Source organism: Gorilla gorilla, chromosome 23 (assembly GCF_029281585.2).
Source record: "Gorilla gorilla gorilla isolate KB3781 chromosome 23, NHGRI_mGorGor1-v2.1_pri, whole genome shotgun sequence".
Classification (NCBI taxonomy): Eukaryota; Metazoa; Chordata; class Mammalia; order Primates; family Hominidae; genus Gorilla; species Gorilla gorilla.
The window spans coordinates 28445427-28461389 of NC_086018.1; the positions used below are offsets into that span (position 1 = coordinate 28445427).

The window sequence follows — 15963 nt, forward strand, 5'->3', positions numbered from 1 at the left end:
GTTGTTGCAAAGATTAAAGGAAATAAGCCGTGCAAAGCGCTTAAGAGCTTGGTATAAGTAGGTGCTCGTCAATGTTGGCTACTCTCATTTTTTTGCAGACGTGGGAACTGGGGCTCAGGGAGGCTAACAGCCAGTAGGCGGCACAGCTAGGATTTGAACCCAGGATTGTCTCCAACGCCGCTCAATTATACCCGCCAAGGAGTCACAGAGACTTAGTGAAGTGCACACATTGCTCACCTGGGTGAACTGAGGTCCAGCGGGGGAAGGCTTCCTCCTGTTGTAATCACTAACCCCAACTCCGTCTCCCTTGCCCGATTCATTCATTCGTTAATGAATTCATCCAACATCCTGTCCCCAAGAGGCTCAGTCTGGGGACATACTGATCCAGTTAAATGCGAGTGCTTCCTAGTTATACATGGCGACTGCTGAGAAGGGACTCCAGAGTCCAGGCACCCACCTTCCAGAGGCTCACCGTTCACTCCTCTAGCCTCATTTAGAGCTCGCATTAAGAGCACGGGATCTGGATCCACACTGTTTGGATTCAAATCACAACTTCACCACTTAGCAGCTGTGTGTTCTGGGAAACTGACCCACCTTCTCTGTGCCTCCATTTTCTCACCTGTAAAACGGGCTCCCAGGCTGGTGGGAGGGTTTCAGGTGTAAGCCATGGAGAGTCCTTTAGCGAACATCTAGACTGGCAATAAACTCAATAAATGGTGACTGTTATAATTAATCCTCGGAACCATCCTAGGGAGTGGACACTATTGTGTTCCCCATTTTATTTATTACATTAATTTTTTTTTTTTTTTTAGTAGAGACGAGGTCTCGCTATGTTGTCCAGGCTGTTCTCGAACCCTTGGGCTCAAGAGATCTTCCCGCCTCCGGCCTCCCAAAGTGCTGGGATCACAGGCGTGAGCCAACGGGCCCAGCCTGTGTCCCTCCCTCGTTTTTACAAATGAATAAAGAGATGCTGGATAAGCCCGAGGTCACAAGCTTTGCAGTGTAGCATCCCCCAGTTTGATCCCCTGTCTCTTTGGCTCCAAAACCTACACTCAGTCCTGGGAGCGATTAGCGCCAACAGCTCAGAGAAAACGTGACGAAAACCAGTCTGTAAAACCCGAGCCTGGGAGAGGGGCTTCGGTGCGCGGGGGAATTTGCAGACGCTCCCTGCTGCCGGAGATTTCCTGACCTGTCCTTCAGCGCGGGACTTTCGGCGGGTCCCGGCCGGGCAGACCCGAGTGCCGGCGGCGGAGACTGCAGTGGAGCCAGTACTGGCTGCAGTGGCCGGGGCCGTGGCGGGAGAGTCATGTCAGAGCCGCAGCCGCGGGGCGCAGAGCGCGATCTCTACCGGGACACGTGGGTGCGATACCTGGGTGAGCGCGGGGCGACGGGCGCGGCGACCCCACCACCACTGGGCTGGAGAAGCAGGGGTCGCCGGACGCCGGCCCGGGGCCTGGAGGAGGCGGAAGGATCTTAGTTCTCATTCTGCTTTTGGGCCGGAGACTGGGCTCAGACAGGGCTAGGGACTTGCCCAAGGTCACACAACCCTGGTGGGTCGCCCAGGGCGGAAGCTCCCATGGGGGTGAGCGGGCTGCCCGCTCTGGCATGCACTCTGGCTGGCTGTGGAGTCGGGATCTCCACTCCCATTTCGGTCCTGACACGCACTGGCTCTGTCTGAACCTCAGTTTCCTCCTCGGCAAAAAAACAAAAACAAAACAAAAAACAAACGAGATACACACGAGGGCCTCTCTCATTGGGTGGTGGTTGCGAGGGTGGAATGGGATAAAGCGCAGAAAGCCCTGGCACTTGGCGAGCGTCCGGTCAGTGGCGCTGCCCTCCATCACTCTGCCCCTCTGGGTGCCTGTCACCTCATTAGTGCAGTTACTCCTGGGACCAAGACCAGGAAATCTAACCAATAAGCAATGGTAACGGTGACTCTGCGCTCAGTCCGCCCTCAGTGGCCCGAGTCCGAGGTGGGCATCATGGCACCAGTTTACATCTCGGAAAGGGAGGCTCAGAGAGGTCAAGTCACTTGCCTAAGGTCACCCAGGGACTGCTTAGCTGGCTAGGATGAGAACCAGCCTGCTCCAGCGCCCCCTCGTGGAACAGTTCGCGAGCCTAGGAATTAAATGTTCCCTCCCCCAGGCTATGCCAATGAGGTGGGCGAGGCTTTCCGCTCTCTTGTGCCAGCGGCGGTGGTGTGGCTGAGCTATGGCGTGGCCAGCTCCTACGTGCTGGCGGATGCCATTGACAAAGGCAAGAAGGCTGGAGAGGTGAGTGTTAGGCTATTTTCCAACCCCCGACCCTAGCTCTCTTCTTGTGTGGTTCAGTCCACAGCCTTGCATGTGATAAAGTCCCTGTGGGACACTCCAGTCCCTACAACCATGCCTAGTGCAGTCCATAGACAGTCCTGTTTGTAGGACAGTGTACCCCTGCCCCCACACTCCCACTCCCCGACCTGGATGTGGCAGACTGTACCCCACTCCTGGGTGTGGACAAGTCCACTGGCCACTTGCCCCTCCCGGTCTAGCCTCGTGCCCCTTGTCGCAGGATTTTCTGCCTCTGCCCCAGCTGGATTAAGTGTCTCTGCGCCCACCAGGTGCCCAGCCCTGAAGCAGGCCGCAGCGCCAGGGTGACCGTGGCTGTGGTGGACACCTTTGTATGGCAGGCTCTGGCCTCTGTGGCCATTCCAGGCTTCACCATCAACCGCGTGTGTGCCGCCTCTCTCTATGTCCTGGGCACTGCCACCCGCTGGCCCCTAGCTGTCCGCAAGTGGACCACCACCGCGCTTGGGCTGTTGACCATCCCCATCATTATCCACCCCATTGACAGGTGGGTACCTTCTTGGCCTCAGGGATCATCCACTCTCCAGTGATGAGAGTAGATCATCCAGTCTCCAGGTAGAGCTAGACTCTGTGAAGTGTGGGGTATGCCCACTTTGCTGGAGCAATAGCAGGGACAAGGCTGGCACTTGGCTCCTGGGGTAGAAAGGACAGCTTGTACCCTTGTCATATGGTGTGGCAGGCACTTTAGCAATAAAAGAAGAGGGGTGCGTTGAGGGTATGGGACACAGGACAAGTAAATTCCCAGAAAGAAAGTCTAGTGTTACAAAACAACCAGAGGGAAGCAGGAGCAGGTGCACCCTAGAGGGGATGCATTTTGGGAGGTATTGGTGACAGAAGCCTAACTCAAACTGAATATTTGAATAAAATGGAGTAAAAGTCCAGGGCTGTGTTGCATTCAGGCATGGCTAGATCTAGGTACCCAAATGATGTCATTAGGGGTCTGGGTCTCCCCGTCCTGCTGCCTTTCTCCCCACCCCACCCTATTTCTTGCTGGCTTCACCTGCTTTCTCCTTGTGGGAGTAGAAATGGCCCTAGCAGCTCCCAAGTTCTATCCCACCAGCTTAGCCTCCCCCAGCAGAAGCTTTTAAACAGTAACAACAAAAATCCCAAGGAAGGGTGTCATTGGTCCATTCTGGACTGCATGCCCACCCTATGAGCCAGTTTCCCTTTGCTGATTGGCCAGGCTTGGGTCACGTGCTTGGTCTTAGAACTAGATATGGGCTCAACCCAACCAGACCAGTGTAAGAGTGAGAGGAGCAGTCTTTCTCCAGGAGAGGATAGCTGACCCTGAGGCCCTGAGCAAGTCTTTTACCCAGTGCCTCAGTTTCCTCCTGAATAAAGAAGAGGATGGCTTCTATTCTGGGAGTTTGATTCTAACTTCCCCAGGTAGCCCAAGGTGGAAGGATCAGGATAAGGGTGGGTCTCTGCCTGGATGGCATTTGTATCCTGCATCTAAGCGCCCCTTTCCCTAACCCTGGCCTTCTGCCTTCTATTCCCTCATGAACACCCTTGGTCACCTGCTCACCACCCTTCCACTCCCTACAGGTCGGTGGATTTCCTCCTGGACTCCAGCCTGCGCAAGCTCTACCCAACAGTGGGGAAGCCCAGCTCCTCCTGATCATACTCTGGTACCTGGCCTGTGCATCGGCCTCCTGCTTCATGTCAACCTCCCACTCCTGCCAGGGGATGTGGATGCCTGGCTCCCTGGGGTCCAAAGACCCTGGCACCTGGGTGGGTTTGAGCCGGACAGAAGCTTAGAGACAAAGGCTTCAAGAAGCAGTGGCTGCAGGGAGTCACAGACGGGCAGGACCTGAATGCTGTCTGCTTCCCTGGAATCCAAGATGCTGAGTGGAAGTGGACCCTGGGTGGGCCCGGCCCTGTCTTTTTCAGGAAAATTACATCCTCCCATGGAGGATGAGAGACTGAGGCTCAGGGAGGGCAAGGAATAGGCCCAAGATCACTTGGCAAGCTGGGCACCCAGGACCCCCAGGTGCTTGACAGAGTCACCCCATGGTGGTATGGCTGAACAAGGAGCGGCAGACAACTCAGGGAGAAACTCAGGAGTGCAGTACCAGGGACACCTCAGGACAGATTCTCTGGCCAGGCCCTTCCCTGACCCAATAAATCCTGAAGAGGTTGTTATGTCTTCATTTCTGTTTGGGATGAGCAGGGATGTGGTGGTGGGGAGGAGGGATGGGTAGCAGTCTCCCCGCCCATTAGTGCTTCCCTGCAGGTGCCTGGCATCCCACATTGGTGCTGCCAGCCTCCTTTGGGCTAGGCATTACCCTTTACTTACTTACTTTTAATAGAGATGGGGGTCTCCCTATGTTGCCCAGGCTGGCCTTGAATGCCTGGGCTCAAGCAATCCTCCCACCTCAGCATCCTAAACTGCTGGGATTACAGGAATGAGCCACTGCACTCAGCCTGGCATTGCCCTCTTTTTCTAGCCTCCTAAAGCACCAACCCCTCTGGGAGGGGAGCCTGTTGGGCAGATACCACCTGAGCCTGAAGGTGGCCAAGATGGTGGTGTCAGCCCCATATGAGGGTCACATGAGACCTCCTCATGAGGGGACTCGGCAGCCTGGAGAAGGAAGTGACCAGGGGGCTTCTTACACTCAGAATCAGGGAATGGCCTGTTTTCCTTGTGGCTTCCCCTGAGCTGCTGGGCTCGAGAGTTCTAGAGGGGGCCATTCCTCTGATCCTGGGCCATCCCCCTCAACAGCTGAGAGAGGTAGAGAGGTGGGAGCACAGGGCTGAAGCAGACCTGGGCCCCTCTCAGCCCTGCCCCAAGCCCCAGATCAGCTCCCACCAAGACCCTGGCCCCATCCCTCGCAGCCCAGGTGCAATCAGGTAGGCTGACCCTGTCCTGGTGGGACTCACCTGCACCTGGGCTGGGACGTAAAGGGGCTGCACGGCTGGGTAGGGGTGCTGCCAGCAAGACAGGATGGGGGCTCCGGGGTGGTGGCCCCTGCTGCTCTGGGGGTATCCATGGCTACAGGATGAGTCTGATGTGGGGTGAGCCTTTCTCTGCTACTCTTATTGTCCCACACTGGCAAGGTCCCCTTCCCAAGCCCCTATGACCTCTGCCCAGTCACCTGTCACTCCCTCCCAGCTCCCTTAAAGGCTTTAAGCCACGCCTTGTTCTCTAGCCCCCGACTCCCACCCCCCATTCCCTGTCTAAGCTGGCACTCACATCCTTCTCCAGCCCAGCATTTTCCCAGCTCATCTTCTCCCCTGGCAGTCACAGCCCCATGCGGGGTACATTCACACCTGCATCCCTGTGACATCTCCTGGCATCTACCACCAATTCCTTGCTCACTCACTCTCCATTTTCCACTCTGCAGGCTCTCCCTCAAGCTGGGATCTGCGCAGGCCACATACAGGCTTTGTGCTCATGGGCCTAAGCGCCCAGCCTTGTCCTTCTCCCCATCACCTGCCCTCCTGTGCCTCTATGCCTTTCCTCACAACACACTGTTCCTCAGCTGCAAATCCTTTTCCTCTTGGCCAGCTATGAGCACCCTTCAGAACCAGCTCCAGTGCCCCTTCTGTTGTTGCCCCTTACTATGCCTTACTGTGGGCCACCTCTGCCCTTGACTGCCCCGTTGGTGGTACCTTGTGAGGAAATACCAGGGTGCAAGTTTGCAGATGCCTGGCACATAGTAGGTGCTCACAGAAGGGGCTTTCAGGCACTCCCAGGCCAGGCTGATAGGGATGAGGTCGGTGGACATCCTGTCTGTAGGGGGAAACACCACCATCTTCACAACCCCCCAACATTTTACCCTGCTCCATTTATTATTATTATTATTATTTTGAGACTGAGTCTCGCTCTGTCACCCAGGCTGGAGTGCAGTGGCACAAACTTGTCTTACTGCAACCTCCGCCTCCCGGGTTCAAGCAATTCTCCTGCCTCAGTGTCCCAAGTAGCTGGGACTAGAGGTGCATGCCACCATGTCCAGCTAATTTTTGTATTTTTAGTAGAGACGGGGTTTCACCATGTTGGCCAGGCTGGTCTTAAACTCCTGACCTCAAGTGATCTGCCCACCTTAGCCTCCCAAAATGTGGGGATTGCAAGCGTGAGCCACTGTGCCCAACTCCCTGCTCCATTCTGGAGATGCAGGGAATTAATTGAAGGTGGGGGATGCTGGGGGAGGTTTTTGGGCACCCTCTGCTGGCCATGTTCTCACTGAGTCTGGTTCTCCGCCTGAGCTAGCCTGGGCTGGATTCCCAGGAGACAGCCTCCTGCAGGACTGTAATCAGACAGACGTCCTCCTGGCAGTGAGGAAGGAGCCCCAGGTGGATGCTTGCCACCTGTGCCTTGGCACCTGCCTGCCCTCCCCAGTCCCCGCCATGCCTGGCTATGAGGTCTTCACTGCCCCATTCAAAGCTTATGGCTTCATCCAACTGGTGAGGGGGCTGTTGGAAGCTCACGAGGACAAGGCTGCCAAGAGCCAGGGAGTACCCGGGAGATTCGGGGGAGAAGAGCTGGGGTGTCTGGGCTGGAAAGAAGGGTAGAATCAGATCATACTGATTTGCGAGTCACAGCCTCTCTGAGTGTGAGTTTTTCTCTCAAAGATGCAGAGCCCTGTATCGCTGCAGAATTCAGTAGCTAAGGATTTGATGCAGATTTGCCATTTAGCATCTGTGTGTTTGCACGTGCCCTTTACGTGCATTTGTTTCTTGCATCCTCAACAGCCCCGTGAGGAGATAAAACCATCATTCCCATATTCCACATGAAGACACTGAGGCTCACAGAAGGGAAGACCCCACTGTCTACCACCAGATGCAACTCAGCACATCATTCTTCAAAGCAGAATTGGCTTTTTTTTTCCTTGAGACAGGGTCTCGCTCTGTTGCCCAGGCTGGAGTGCAGCGGTGCAATTATGGCTTACTGTAGTCTTTACCTCTCAGGCTCAAGCGATTCTCACATCTCAGCCTCCCAAGTAGCTGGGACCACAGGCGTGCGCCTGGATAATTTTTTGATTTTTTTTTTTTTTTTTTTTGCGGGGACTAGATCTCGCTATGTTGCCTAGGCTGGTCTCCAGCTCCTGGGTTCAAGCGATCCTCCCACCTCGGCCTTCCAAAGTGCTGGGATTACAGGTGTGAGCCACCGAGCCCTGCCAGAATAGGCATTTAAGCAAGACAGGGACCTCGAATGAGGCCTAGCAGGAAATTGAGGCCCAGACAGGGCAAGTGACTTCAAGACCACCCAGTGAGGTGGGGGCCCAAGCTGGGAGTAGACCTTTCCTGCCTTTTCCCACCATCGTAAGGAGCAAGTATCCTCGCAGATCTCAGGAAAGATAGTGGAATTATTTGCTGACCTGGTCTATGCATCACCACCCAGTTCAGAGCAGCCCTGCAGTGCTGCCTCCCGCCATTGGGTCAGCTGTGTGGTCAAGGCGTGAGCAATGCGTAGCGCCCCTAAGCCTGTCTAGGGCCCTGCCACCTGGAGGTCTGCAGGAAGAGGGAATGGTAGGTTGGATGGGGGCTGCCCCTCCAGAAAGGGGGCACCAGGCGCTGACCTCCTGGCCCCCACTTGGTGTGAGCCTGGGGCAGGGCTGGAAATGCTCACCTGGGGGTTGGAATTTGGAATTCCTGGCCTTTTCCCTCCTGTTCTTCCTCCTGCATGGGCTGCCCTGGGGGACTTGGCATGGGCCTTTAGTGTTTGTTTTCTGGGCCCCCTCACATGCCAGAGTTGCAATATTCCCGCCCCCCCTCCTTATTTCCCTGCCAGCCCAGGAGCTCCCATCTCGCCTCCTACCTCCTTGGTCACTGACTCTCTGGCTGCGTTTGGAAATCTGGACTTCAGCATGAGACTTTGGCCTGGTTCTTTGCCTCCCACAGGTGGGGGACATTGGCTGGGCTGAAGAAATGTCCCAAGAGGAAGGTCTTCTAGCTCGGGGACTCCTGTGCCTCCAGTTCTGGGCCAGGTTACCCCTGGAGAAATCAGGAAGTGAGGGAGGACCAGTAACAGAGTGTGAGGGCACTGGGCTTCTGGCCACCTGGCCCTAGCTTTTCCTGCTTCCCCTCTTGCTGTATGGCCTCAGGCAAACCCTTCAGCATCTCTGGGTCTCGTGTCTTCCCCATCTTGGTTTCATTCCAGCTCAGGGTGGGGCCATACTGGAGGATCCAGACCCCAGCAACACCAGCACCATTTTCCTGGGCTCTGAGCTCCACATGGAGTTTGCTGTGGTTGGCAGCTCCCATTAGCCTTTACAGGTATATGTGGACGAGTATGTGATCAGCCCCAGCCAGGATATGGAAGTGGCCCCTGCACACTACAGCCTTGTCAGGAATCACGGGTACTGAACCTGGAGGAGGAGGATAGGGTAGGATGGGTACAATTCAGTGGGTGATATCTCTGGGGAGGCTGGGACAGGGGCTGAGAGCCTTCCAGGGCTGGAAGACACGGATGCCCAGATAGTGCTCCCTGGGCGTTCTTGAGTAGTCCTTTCTAGGCCAGGGGAGCAAGAATGCTTTACTGGCCCTTTCACCTCTGGAGCCTCTGTTTGCCCTTCTGTGAAATGGGGATAGTGCCAGAATCTTCAAAGCCTGCTGTGTAGACTGAATGGGGTGACGCTTAGCTCAGTGCTTGGCATGCAGAACTCTCAACAAGTGATGGTGTATGGTGGTGTTGGGGCTAGGACCAGATCCCAGTTCAGGGGTCTGGCCCTGCTGACCTTCCAACCTGGGCCTTCCAGGTGCCTGGTGAACGGCAAGAACTTCCACTCCCACTTCGTGCCCCAAGAGGTCCCCAAGAGACTGGAGCTCTCCTTCCAGGCCTTCAGCTTTACTGATACTCCTGCTGATGTGAGTGGAAACAGATAACCCCCTCCCCACTCTGCCACCCCGTAGGAACAGAGACCCAAGCTGAGGAATCTTTGGAAGTTACGGGGTGCACCACAAGCTGCTGCTCTGGAATCTAAAGGTCCCATCTGATGCTACCAAGAAGGCCTGTTCCTTCCACAGGGGCACTCATGGTGAGTCATGTTCACCAAAGGTGTACTGCATGCCTTACCCTGTAACTGGCATTTGAGGTACATGACCTCACTTAATTGTGTGGGAGGTGAGGAAACTGAGGCTCAAAATAGCTCAGATTGAATTTCTGCAATAGTTCCCCATGCTTGGCTGGACCACAAGCCCAGCTGCTTTGGCCTAGAGTGGGCAGTGTGAGGTATACTGGGAATGGAGACTTTGGACTGTGACCTAGACCCAGGTTCAAATCCCAGCTCCAGCTCTTGCTGGCTGTGACATCATGGGCAAGTCACTGACCTTTTGTTAGCCTCTGTTTCTTTGCTTGTTAAATGCAGGTCTGGTCCATGCCACCCCTAGCTCCCATCTCTGGTGCACTGACCACCTCCACCCCTCACCTCTAGGTAAGAACTTCTGGATGCCTCCCTGGGAGTATGTGTGACAGTTGTGAGATTGCCTGCCTGGCCCCCTGATTACCCTATCAAAGGTCCTTGGCAGGTAGGAGGCCCCTGATTTGGGTGTGGAGGGTGGAAGTAGGCTCTGAGGCAAGGGAGGCAGCTGGCCCAGGGAATCAGTCACAGCCTTGCACGAACAGGCTTATAGAAGACATCATCTTGCTACTAAAGACCTCTGAGGAAACTGACACTGGCCTGGACCACAAAGACCCACTCGAGGTGCCCATTGATCAGAACCAAGGAGGGTCCTGGCTTCTGGACCCTGTCTGGAGAGGCTCCTACTGTGTGGGACCTTGGGCAAATCCTTTCCCTTTCTGGGCCTTGGTTTCCCCAAGTGCAAAATGAGAGCATTAGATTGGCCTGCCACTTTTGAGCCTCTCATGTTATCTTTATTAAACAGATATCTGGAGACCCCTTCACCTCCACCCACATAACCCTTGATATGTGCCCTTCTGAGAGTTTCATAGAGGAGAGAGAAGGCTTGTAGTCACTCACACCATAGTATAAACAACATGTTATCTTTTCTGTCCTTGGAAAAAAATAGCTTCATATTCTCTCAACTTTCAGTATCAGTAAGCAAATAGTAGAAGGTCAGAAGTTTATAGCTGTGTGTGTTGGGGGTGTGAGGGGATGTTGTGTTGTGGCTTAAAACTGTCTTTGATGTCTTTGGCTTCCAGATTCCAATCAGGCCTCTGAGAAGGCTTCCCATCAGGCCCCTGAGAAGGCTTCCAATCAGGTGACAGAGAAGGCTGACTTGTCCTCTGAACTGAGTCAGGCTTCTGACTCTAGGGGGCCTGGAGACGAGCGAGGGAGCCCTCTCCTGTAGCCTGGGCTCTTCTCCAGGTCCCCTTCACAGTGAGAGACACTGGAGCTCTGCATCCAGTGGTCTTTGGCAGTCCCTGTAGAACCAGGCTCTGGCTTCCTCCTTCTCCCCTCCCCCTCCTCCCTGGGCCCCCATCTGTGGCCTGCCAGGGCAGAGCCTGAAACCTCAGGCAATCTGGCTGTAAGCTTGCTTACCTCATGACCTTGGAAGCCACTTACCCCTTTGAGCCTCCTTATCCAGAACAGTAACTGCTGCCCACTGCATATTGTTAATACATGCTGCCTTTGTTGCCTGCCTGCCAAAGGAGGGGCCAGGGCTTCCATTTTTCTGTTTAATCCTCCCAAGAATCCTCCCAATAATCCCATGCAGTAGACACAATCAGGTCCCATTCTATAGATGGGGAAACTGAGGCTTGAGGTCACATAGGCACCGTTCGAGGCCGGTATCCCTGCACCCTCTCCCATGTGAACAACATGGTTCTGGGTAATGGGGGCTGTCATCCAATCTCCTCCCTGCCCCTGCTGGTGAACTTCCTGCCTCTGCTGGTGCACTTTCTGCCCCTACTGGTATATTTGCTGCCTCTGCTGGGGCACTTCCTGCCTCGGCTGGTGTATCTCCTGCCCCCGCTGGTGCACTTCCTGCCCCCGCTGATGCACTTCCTGCCTCTGCTGGTGCACTTCCTGCCTCTGCTGGCGCACTTCTTGCCTCTCCAGGCCCTACCTAGCCTCTCCCTCTTATATATGGAAGTCTTCCCAGTTCACTGACACTGGTAACAGGGACTCTGCTCTTGGTGTTGCTGTCTGCCCTGGGGATGGGCATCTGTGTCTTCCTTTACTACTGCTGGCTCAGGACCCAGAGCTTTGAAGCATGTCCAGATGCAGGTCCGGGCACCAGAGTCTAAGGAGCCCCCACACCCACCAGGATTTTCCAATAAAGAGATGTTCACCAATGAGTTTAGCTCTCTGGTTTTCCTGAGGAAGGGCTGGGAACATGAGGTCCCCAGAACAGGGGCCACTGTTGGGGATACTGTCTTAGGCATGGCAGGACTCAGACAGGGGTGGGGAGGGGTGGAAAGAAGTGCATTTTTCCTCCAAACCTGTGGCTGCCTTGGGTAGGCTGGGCTCAGAGCACTCCTGCCTTTGCCCCTTAATGTTTGAGAAGCCCAGCAGCCCCCTAGGGCGGAGGTTGAGCCTCTTGAGGATGACAGAGAGGAGGGCCCATTGGAGGTTTACTTTGCATATCCTCTTGCCTGTAGACCAGTGAGTGGCATGTCACAGCTGGCCGGTAGGGATGACAGCCAATTGTTAGCTTTTCAGGAATTTTATGAGCTCGTTGTTAGACACAGCCATTATTAAAAATTAAATAATGTAGGCTGGTGTGGTGGCTCATACCTGTGATTCTAACACTTTGGGAGGCCGAGGCAGGTGATCTGCTTGAGCCCGGGAGTTCGAGACCAGCCTGGGCAACATGGTGAAACCCTGTCTCTACAAAAAATATAAAAATTAGCTGGATGTGGTGGTGCACACCTGTAGTCCCAGCTACTCAGAAGGTTGAGATGGGAGGATCGCTTGTGCCCAGGAGTTTGAGGCTGCAGTGAGCTGTAATCACGCCACTGCATTCCAGCATGGGCAGCAGAGTGAGACCCTGTCTCAAAATAAATAAATAAATAAACAATATAAAAAGATCAAATGATATAAACTTAGATTTAAATACATTGTACTAAAAACAAAGTAAATGCTCAAAACTTGTAGCCTCGTAATCATTTTACTATCTTAATAGTAAATACTTTACTATCTTACTATCCTTACTATCATCCTTACTATCCTTACTATACCTTACTATCATCTATGCTCTTGGGAGCTTATTTACATCTATTCTGTTTGGTGGAAAGACCACATTATCATGTGCTACTGTGTATCGCTTTATGTGGGAAGCTTGAAATAGGCCATAGTGGACACATTTATACCATGGAAACTGACAAGGCAGGGTCTCCATACCTGGAAAGTCCTGTAGTTTACCACCATCCTTCTGACCCTCTTGCTAACCCAGAGGGTAGGTAGTGTGAACCAAAAGCATCTGAGACAGGTCTCAATCAATTTAGAAAGTTTATTTTTCCAAGGTTAAGGACGCACCTGTGACAGCCTCACCCTGATGCCATGTGCCCAAGATGGTTGGGGCACAGCTTGGTTTTATACATTTTAGGGAGACATGAGACATGGATCAATGTGTGTAAAATGTACATGGGTTTGGTCTGGAAAGGCAGGACAACTTGAAGTAGGGCGGGGGCTTCCAGGTCATAGGGGTCGATAAGAGATAAAAGTTTGTGTTCTTTTGGGTCCTTATCAGCCTTTCACTGAATACACAATTTACATGTGAGCGGGGGGTAGAGGAATAGTCACTTATGCTTTAGTCTGGCTCAGTGAAGCTGCATTTTTACATAAACAATAAGGGCAGAGGAAGCAATCAGATATGCATTTGTCTCAGGTGAGCAGAGGGATGACTTTGAGTTCTGTCCTTTGTCCCGCACCTGTGAAGATCAGCTATTCATTTACATTGCCAGGGTGAAATCCAACAGAACTGTTTTAGGGTAAAAATCTTGAGGCCCACAAGGAATTTCCTTGTGGGCAAAATGTGCATGAGGTATGTAGCTTTTTAATCCTTGTAGCTATCTTATTTAGGAATAAAATAGGAGGCAGGTTTGCCTGATGCAGTTCCCAGCTTGTCTTTTCCCTTTGGCTTAATGATTTTGGGGTCCCCAGATTTATTTTCCTTTCACAGTAAATAAACTGCTCCCCATTCCAGACTTACATTCTAAGAATCAGAGAAGGCAAGTGACCTGGCAAAGGCCTCCCAGCATATATGGTCACAGGTAAAACTCAAGCCTGGTCTGTTATTCCCTCCCCAAAACTGCCTGGTAGGGAGAAGGGAAAGCCAGCCTCAGCTGTGACTGACTCCTGGCTATCTGGAGCTCTCCCTCCAGATTTCTTTCTACCTCTCTGGCTGTCACCCCAGTGCTAAGAGCCTGGGCTCAGGCCCTCCTCTCTCTACCCTGGCTGCTCCCGCTCATTCTTGTGACTTCTGTCCCCAGTACTCTAGCACCACATCTCCTATCTGTCCCCTCTAGACATATATCATGGTAGCAGCCTCCAGCTTGTTCCTCTCCAAATGTTCCCTCTGGCCAACCACTTCTTAAAATGTTCAAAACAGAGTCCAGACCCTCACAGTGGCTCTCAGGGCCCTTGGTGATCTGGATAACGCCCCTATCATACACACCCTTCTCACTGCCCCACCCCAAATCTTCATTTCAGCCATTCTGTCCTTTTTGGGTCCTTAGATCTGGTGTTTCTCCTTCCCAGGCTTTCTCATATACTGTTCTCTCCTATTGGGACATTCCCTTCCATGCCTTTCCCCCAGCCCGTCCTGCAGGTTCACCAGCCCTACCCTGATTACAGCCCCCTCCTCCCTCAGTTCCCACTCCCCAACCCAAGGTGACCTCTGACCCCCTCTAACTGGCTTAGGAAGCTCCTCTTGTAACCGCCCAGTGGGTTATCAAGGCAGGGGAATTGCAGTGGAGAAAGAGTTTAATTTATGCAGAACTGGCTGAACAGGAGACCAGAGTTGTTTTTTGTTTGTTTGTTTTGGCTTTTCTTTTGAGATGAAGGCTTGCTCTGTCGCCCAGGCTGGAGTGCAGTGGCGTGATCTCGGCTCACTGCAACCTCCTCCTCCCAGGTTCAACCCATTCTCCTGTCTCAACCTCCTAAGTAGCTGGGACTACAGGCATGCGCCACCACGTCTGGCTGATTTTTGTATTTTTAGTAGAAATGGGGTTTCACCATGTTGGCCAGGCTGGTCTTGAACTCCTGACCTCAGGTGATCCTTCTGCCTTGACCTCCCAAAGTGCTGGGATTACAAGCAGGAGCCACTGAGACTGGAGTTTTTTTATTATTCAAATTAGTCTCTTGGAGCATTTAGGGGCTAGGGTTTTTCAAAGGTAGTTTAAGGGAAGGGTGGCGGGGGTGGCTAGGCAATGGGGCCTGCTGCTGACTGGTTGGGGGTGCAATGATAAGGGTGTGGGAAATGATCCTGTATGCTGAGTCACTTCTGGGTGAGGCCGCAGGAGCAGTTGGCAGGTCCAGGTGGAATCATAGGTGTCAGACATACAAAAAGCCTGAAAAGATACCTCAAAAAAGCCCGGGCGTGATGGCTCACACCTGTAATGCCAGCACTTTGGGAAGCCGAGGTGGGTGGATCACCTGAGGTCAGGAGTTTGAGACCAGCCTGGCCAACATGGTGAAACCCTTGTCTCTACTAAAAATACAAAAGCTAGCTGGGCGTGGTGATGGGCACCTGTAATCCTAGCTACTCAGGAGGCTGAGGCAGGAGAATTGCTTGAACCCAGGAGGCGGAGGTTGCAGTGAGCCGAGATCGTGCCATTGAACTCCAGCCTGAGCGACGAGAGAGAAACTCTGTCTCAAAAAAGAAAAAAAAAAAAAGATACCTCAAAAGGCCAATCTTCACGAAGGGCCAGGGGTCCCACAGGCGAGTGGAGCCCCAGCAGCCCCCTCAGCCATGCGTACCCATGTACTGGTCTTCTCCCTGGCTCTATACTCAGTGTTCAAGGGGTTGCAGCGAGACGGGGCTTGGGCCGCGGAGCTGCGCCTGGCTTTGCTGCTCCACAAGGGCACCGTGGCTGTCAGCCTGTCCCTGCAACTGCTGCAGAGCCACGTAGGGTTACAGGTGGTGGCTGGCTGTGGGATCCACTTCTCGTGCATGACACTTCTAGGCATCCGGCTGGGTGCGGCTCTGGCAGTCAGCAGGGCCTTTGCACCAGCTGGCCCAGTCTGTGCTAGAGGGCATGGTGGCTGGCACCTTCCTCTATACCACGTTTCTGGAAATCTTGCCCAGGAGCTGGCGACTTCTGAGCAAAGGATCCTCAAGGTCATTCTGCTCCTAGAAGGGTGTGCCCTGCTCACTGGCCTGCTCTCCATCCATATCTAGGGGGCTTCGAAATAGAGGCCGCTGTTCTCCCTCCCTGCCCCAGTGTGTGGGGAAAAGGAAGGAATGGGAAGGGAGGTTCTGAGGACCAAAGCTTTCTCTAGGAGCTAAGGATGGAGCCTTTGGCACTATCTGACCCATGAGAGGGAAGTGGGCAGGCAAGAGAGACTGGTCTCAGCCCCAAGGAACGAGAGATGGTTGAGTCACTAGAGACATGATCGGGGACATTAGTGTTACTAGAAAGGGGTCCCGATCCAGACCCCAAGAGAGGGTTCTTGGCTCTTACACAAGAAATAATTCGAGGTGGGTCCATAAAGTGAAAGCAAGTTTATTAAGAAAGTAAAGGAAGGCCAGACGCGGTGGCTCACGCCTGTAA

At 53.6% G+C, this 15963-nt stretch overlaps 1 protein-coding gene and 1 pseudogene across 4 annotated transcripts; both read left to right on the forward strand.

Moving 5' to 3' along the window:
* The first annotated feature begins 724 nt into the window (after window positions 1-724).
* Window positions 725-4483, forward strand: MTFP1 (mitochondrial fission process 1). 4 transcript variants are annotated; one of them, XM_019018603.3, is made up of 4 exons: window positions 725-1373; window positions 2146-2273; window positions 2669-2832; window positions 3891-4483. In XM_019018603.3, exons 1-4 carry the CDS (start codon window positions 1307-1309, stop codon window positions 3961-3963), a joined length of 432 nt encoding a protein of 143 aa, XP_018874148.1. In that variant the 5' UTR covers window positions 725-1306; the 3' UTR covers window positions 3964-4483. The 4 variants fall into 4 exon arrangements, with proteins under 4 accessions (XP_018874148.1, XP_004063324.1, XP_004063323.1 ...); XM_004063275.5 differs by having other exon boundaries at window positions 1037-1373; window positions 2600-2832; XM_004063276.4 differs by lacking the exon at window positions 2669-2832 and having other exon boundaries at window positions 994-1373.
* A 6582-nt stretch (window positions 4484-11065) lies between these two features.
* LOC101150981 (zinc transporter ZIP1-like) lies at window positions 11066-15590 on the forward strand (annotated as a pseudogene).
* The last annotated feature ends 373 nt before the right edge of the window (window positions 15591-15963 follow it).